This window comes from Nicotiana tabacum, chromosome 12, assembly GCF_000715075.1.
Source record: "Nicotiana tabacum cultivar K326 chromosome 12, ASM71507v2, whole genome shotgun sequence".
Taxonomy (NCBI): domain Eukaryota; kingdom Viridiplantae; phylum Streptophyta; class Magnoliopsida; order Solanales; family Solanaceae; genus Nicotiana; species Nicotiana tabacum.
The window spans coordinates 14,664,229-14,670,413 of record NC_134091.1 but is presented as its reverse complement, the minus strand read 5'-3'; the positions used below and the strand labels follow the sequence as shown (position 1 = coordinate 14,670,413).

The window sequence follows — 6,185 nt, the reverse complement described above, 5'->3', positions numbered from 1 at the left end:
ATATTATGTAATTTTATCCATTAAAACTTAGATATGAGAATAATATTTACTATTATATTTATTTTGTTTATGCATTAAAATTAATTATGCGAAAAAATCATCTGCTATTATTATTATTTTTAGCTCCGTTAGAATTTAAACTCTCTTGGGAATTTGACGCTTTGTTTTTCAACACAGTTTTTTGGTACTCTTGGATTCTATCTGAGTCTCCTAAAAGAAATTGTTTTGCAGTGAATTGACAATTAAAGTAAAAATAGTTAAATTCAATCGAATTAAATTTTGATTCTACGATGAGTTTATGAAGGTAGTTGTTGGAGACAAGAAAAAGTTACAAAGTTTCTGATTTTTCTTTTATTTTTTCTCAAAGGAAAAAAATTACGTACTAACCAGAAGAAGTTTCTATACCATCATGATAATTTTTTTTTTTTTTTTTTTTTTGCTTTTAGATGTGTTTTTCCTGTTATGCAATATATGTTTTATGTACATTCTTATTCTTTGAATAAAGATTAATCTCAGCCCTCAAACGGAAGTTTTTCAGTTCATTTTTTCCGAATTAACTTGTATACAGCGCATAGCATGACAAATACTGATATACTAAGTATAACAAGTGACGAAATTAAAGAACTTGAACTTGCATTATAAACAAACTGAGACACAACTTGTGTCTTTGCCATAAATTGAAAGCACTAACATCTATGTAACTAACTAAAATTGATTAAGAGGATTCAACACAGTCCCTATGAACAAAACAACACCAGTAGCATCATCTTTCACAAGGAACAAGAAGGGATGATCAGCAACAAAATCTATCGTCTCCTCTTTAATCATCATCCTTGAGCACCCTAATAACATTGTAGCGGCAGTAACAGCTGCAGCTTCTGTACCTTCCTCATTAACTTCAATAAACGACTTGTGAAAAACTTTTGTTACAAACAGAGGGTAAATATCGTCCACTATCTCAGCGAGACCATCACCATAGAAAGGATGTGTGAGACCAAGTCCTGTTAGAAGGTTCGAAGCTTCAAACCCAAAAGTTATTTTGAATTTGGGGATAAGAAACTTGCGCACTCTAACTTTTTCTAATGGAATATGTCGATTTAAGAATCCAGGTTCTGAACTAATTTTCTCCAGTAAAGCTGGTAATCCGACACGGGCATTTGGGAGATATATATACATGCTGAGACATCGCATGTCCTCGCCCTGTTTATAAGGACGCTTTAGCACTTTAAAACCATTAAAGGCCTTTACGTATTGCCATTTTCGGCTGGTCATGAAAGGTGCTTGAACTGATCCTCCATTGAGGAGATGAAACTCCTCGTCTTTTGTATCTGAAGCATTTAACTTCTCATTCCATACTCCTTTGAAATATAATGCATTGGCTAAGATGAGGACTGTATCGCTTTTGACTGAATCTTGAGGAAGAATCTCCTCGATTAGACCATATGTTTCCTCTTTAGCCCACTTATTGACTTCATTACGAACCTCTTCAGCCTTAATAAAATCAGAGATCATAAAATCAGCAGGCTAATATAGTTGAAATTTAAAGAAAAAAATATATTCTATATGCACATTATAGAAGTGGGCTATATTGTTGTTACATGTCGTTTCATGTATCGTATTGTACTGTTTGATGAATATTCCATGTCTACGGACATGCTCATCAACATATATATGCAAAAGGATTTTATCAAAATTTTGTTTTAAACATTACATCAAGTAAATCCAAACGCTGTGTTACCAAAGTTACTACCAATATTTGCATTGAAGTGATACATGAACCGAAGGGTAAAAAGATATTTTGCCACTAATTTTGATATATATATATATATAACACTTTATGCACTTCATGAATATGAAATCGTAATACTATGTGAAAGGGGAATTCTTAATTTACAGCTGACATTTAGGTAGTGATTTGATTACACGAACAATTTATTGCAATAAATAAAACATACCTTGTTCTGAAAATCAACAGAATTGGAAGCAGCCTTATAAACATTGTCCATAATCTGTTTGAAAGAATGCTTAAAAGACAGAGATTGGTCAATCCAAGCCCCATTAGCAACAGACAAACGAGGACCTCCCATAGGGCTGCCATCGACAAGGGAATTAGAGACGATCCAAGAATAAAGAGAATTAACTTCTTCAATGGAGTTGAGCTTGAGGAAAGACAACAGTTGGTCCAAGGTCGGGCCTTTGGAGCCAGCAGCAATTAGGGCCAGAACTAATTGAATGGAGAGCGGTGAAAATACCATGTTTGCGTTTTTGGACTCGTTGTCTTCTTTAAACTTGCTGAAGAATAGGTGTTTAGCAAGAATCAAAGAAACGTCACTCTGCTTTTGAATTGAGTTCCACAGATCCATACTACAAACAGATTTGTCCATTAATAAAGGGGATCTGATCGAGTTCATACTCTGAAAATAAGAAGGGAAATCCATATTGGAGAAGATGGCTATATTTCTGATGAGTGACAACTTGAGATTGGAGACTCTCGTTATATATATAGAGGTTAAGTTGTTAGCCTACTCTATTAAGGTTTGCGTTCATTCCGTGTTTCTGATTATAATAGGAGACTTACGTTACCATGATTAATTTTTCTTACTCTAATTAAAAGAGTTATGTGTTAATTGCGTTTACCAGACGCAGCCTTGATTAATTGCCGCCTCTGAATTTCCCGTCTTAATTGTTTTTTCATGGAATTATAATTTTCATGGTTTAATTCATGTTATTGCTGTTTTTTCCCCTTTGTACCTTCATAATAGTACTGAATTGTCACGTGTGTGTTATTGCTATTTTTTTATGATTTAATTCATGTTATTGGGAGAAAACACAATAAACATCGATCAATCTTCCTTATCTATCTATATCAATATCATATTATACTAAAACTAGGAAGCTCTTACCTTCAAAGTTGAATTAAGATAATATCATTTAAATTCTAAGTTATAATTTTGTTCTTGAAAAAAAAAACCTTCAATTAAATAATATTCAAATTAGATTAGAGTTAGACGTTGATGTTGTAGTACTTTAATGCTTCATCAAATCAATTCAATGGATTCAGTTAGGTTTAGGCCATTCATATTCTCCTTCCTAGAAACGCATGCCTTTAATTACATTCATCATAATTAGTTAATTACCAAGAAAAAACGTTTTTGTTAAGTTTTACTCTTTATATTTTCTTTGTTTCATCTTCCATGGTAACATTCTTCTTTTTACTTTCTTTATTTATAGCAATATATATTACGGTAGTTAATTCTGGTTTCATATTCAACACTAGTAATTTCTTTTCACAATCTTTTCACATTTTTCACCACACACTATATAAGTGCACAATAAAATATCTTTGTCCCCTTTATTCTTTTTGTATTCTTTCTGCAATAAATTTCTTTTTTTCAAAAGAGTGTCTTCATTCATCAATATCTGCAACAGGTATATATGTTCCAATTATTTTACGGTGCAAATATTGACTTCTTTTAAGTCCTTTTTGGATCATAGTTAGCAACCTATTATTCTTGACTATGCGATTTCTTGAAAAGTTCAAAAAACGTAGTACTAATGTGAAAAATCCTCTAGAAAGTCAGAAGGTCGATAAGTTAATATGGATAATTTCTAGGACGGTACAAGACCTAGAAATAGCTAATGATGCAATTGTAGACTTCGCTTAGGTCCTTTTTGGATCAGCGCTAATTAACTATTGTCAATATTTGTTGCGAATTATTTAGTATTAATATTGTCATGTCATATTCAATTAGCTTCTGCTGCAACTATAGACTTCACTTAAGTACTTTTGGATCATAGCTAATTAATCACTATAGTACTTAGTGCAGAATATGTTTGTTGCAGATTATTTGATATTGTCACGGCAAAATTCTTATTATGTTCCATATAGCCTTAAATCAATTACTCCATTTAGAAAACACATCAAATAATTTTTTTGTCCTAATTCCAATGCCTTATTATTTAATATGGGTGTTAAATTCATCATCTGCATTAGAACTTAATTTTGATGATAACGATGATTGTGTATATACTTTTTAAGTATTCTTCATAGCTACGTCTTTCTTGTGAGACTTTTCTTTATGGTAATAATATGCTATAATAGATAATATAATCCTTTTTTGGTTGTAGTGCCGTTATTATTTGCTAGTTTGAATTTGATTTTGTTGACTTTGTAGCATGTCAATTTTGTAAGTTTAATCTTCTTAGTTATTCAACTTTGATTGTTTGTTTCTTTCATCTTCCACAGTTATAATATTTTTGCATTATAGCTTTTTTGGCATTCTTCATTATACTCTATAAAGGTGTCACGAACCGAAATCTCACCCAGCTTGATGACGCATATCTCAATACTAGGCAAGCCGACAACATCAATAGCCCACAATTTCTTTTAAATACAAAAAATATAATAATTTAGTTTAAGAAAAAATCCCATAAATATTGGGTAAAATATATTCCCAAAACTCGGTGTCACTGAGTGCAGGAGCATCTATACATTACAAGTCTAGAAAATACGGTTTATAATAGTCTAAGACCAAATACAGTAAACAAGGAGATAGGGAAGGAGAGACAAGGTCTTTGAAACACGACAGCTACCTCTTAATCTTCAAAAAATTAACTGTGCAAAAAAATCAACACCCGCTATGTCCGGGATCAGCTGGATCTGCATATGAAGTGCAGGGTATAGTATGAGTACAAGAGCTCAGTAAATAACAATAATAAATAAGAACTGAAGGTAGTGATGAGCTTCACAGCTAAGTCAAAATACAGTAATTTTCAACATAAAAGGGTAGGCATACTTTCAAGTTCAACATTTAAAATTTTACAGTAATTTTATATCAACTTCGACTGAAATAGAAGATAATGTTTTTTAGAAATTTTCCAAAACAGTGATATATAACCGTTGAAATGCAGCAATAATGAAATTAATGCATCCTCTCAGAGTAACAGTCACTCAGTCCTCCCATTCACTCCAACCTCACAGTCACTCTTTCCTCACAGTCACTCATTCCTCATAGTCACTCATTCCTCACAATTACTCAGCACTTGGCATTCGCACTCAGTAGGTACCTGCGCTCATTGGGGTGTGTGTACAGACTCCGGAAGGCTCCTTCAGCCCAATTACTATAACAAGCCAATCATGGCATAAATCAATGAAGCATGATGCAGCGTGCAGCCCGATCCTATAATTATCCTCACAATTAGGCCCTCGGCCTCACTCAGTCATCAACCTCTCTAGTCTCTCGGGCTCTTAGAAATTATGATAAGCAACCCAACAACAATGATATGATGCATCAATAATGAATAAGAGAGACTTAGATGTAATATACGAGTAAAAATCGTGACTGAGTATGAAACATCAATTTAGCAGATAATTCAACATGTATACGACCTCTATGTGTCCCAACGATATCAACACATAGTTTAAACATGATTTATAAATCTATTTCTCTAAATACGTAAAAAAAACTGTACGGATATCAACAGATTATTCAACTACACAGTTCTATGGAATTGACCAAGTCACAATTCCTACGGTGCACGCCCACACGCCCGTCATCTAGCATGTGCGTCACCTCAAAACCAATCACATATCACATAATTCGGGGTTTGATACCCTCAGGACCAAATATAGAACTATTACTTACCTCAAACCATGTAATTCTTTATTCTGCTATGCCCTTGCCTTGCGAATTGGCCTCCAAACGCCTCGAATCTAGCCACAAATAATCCGATTCAGTCATTAAAAATTATTTGAATTAATTCCATAAGAAAAATACTAATTTTTTAACAAAATCCGAAAGCTAACTCAAAAATCGTCTGTGGGGTCCACATCTCGGAACCCAATAAAATTTATAAAATATGAACGCCCATTCAACCACGAGTCCAACCATATAAATTTTACCAAATTCCGACATCAACTCAGCCCTCAAATCTTCAGTTAAAGTCTTTGAAGATTTCTACCATTTTCAACTCAATCTTTACCCATTTGAACTCAACAATCTTTTCACAAACCTTATTGGTATGTGTATGTATAAATAATACTCTCACACCCAAAAATCATACTCCCAATCACCATCTTTACCCAAACTCGAAATTGAAGCCCAGGGTTAGAAATTCTTACCTCTTTGAAGCCCTAGCAAGATCCTTGTAAAATCTTCAAATCTTGAACAAGAATTGATGGACAA

General features: G+C 33.2%; 1 protein-coding gene across 1 annotated transcript; it reads right to left on the bottom strand.

Annotated features, from left to right (window-relative positions):
- Positions 1-618: 618 nt before the first annotated feature.
- On the bottom strand, positions 619-2,484 carry LOC107830169 (serpin-ZX). The gene is made up of 2 exons (XM_016657646.2): positions 1,956-2,484; positions 619-1,491 (listed from the first exon to the last, which is right to left on the bottom strand). The coding sequence occupies exons 1-2, from the start codon at positions 2,436-2,438 to the stop codon at positions 706-708; spliced, it is 1,269 nt and encodes a 422-aa protein (XP_016513132.1). The 5' UTR covers positions 2,439-2,484; the 3' UTR covers positions 619-705.
- Positions 2,485-6,185: the final 3,701 nt, after the last annotated feature.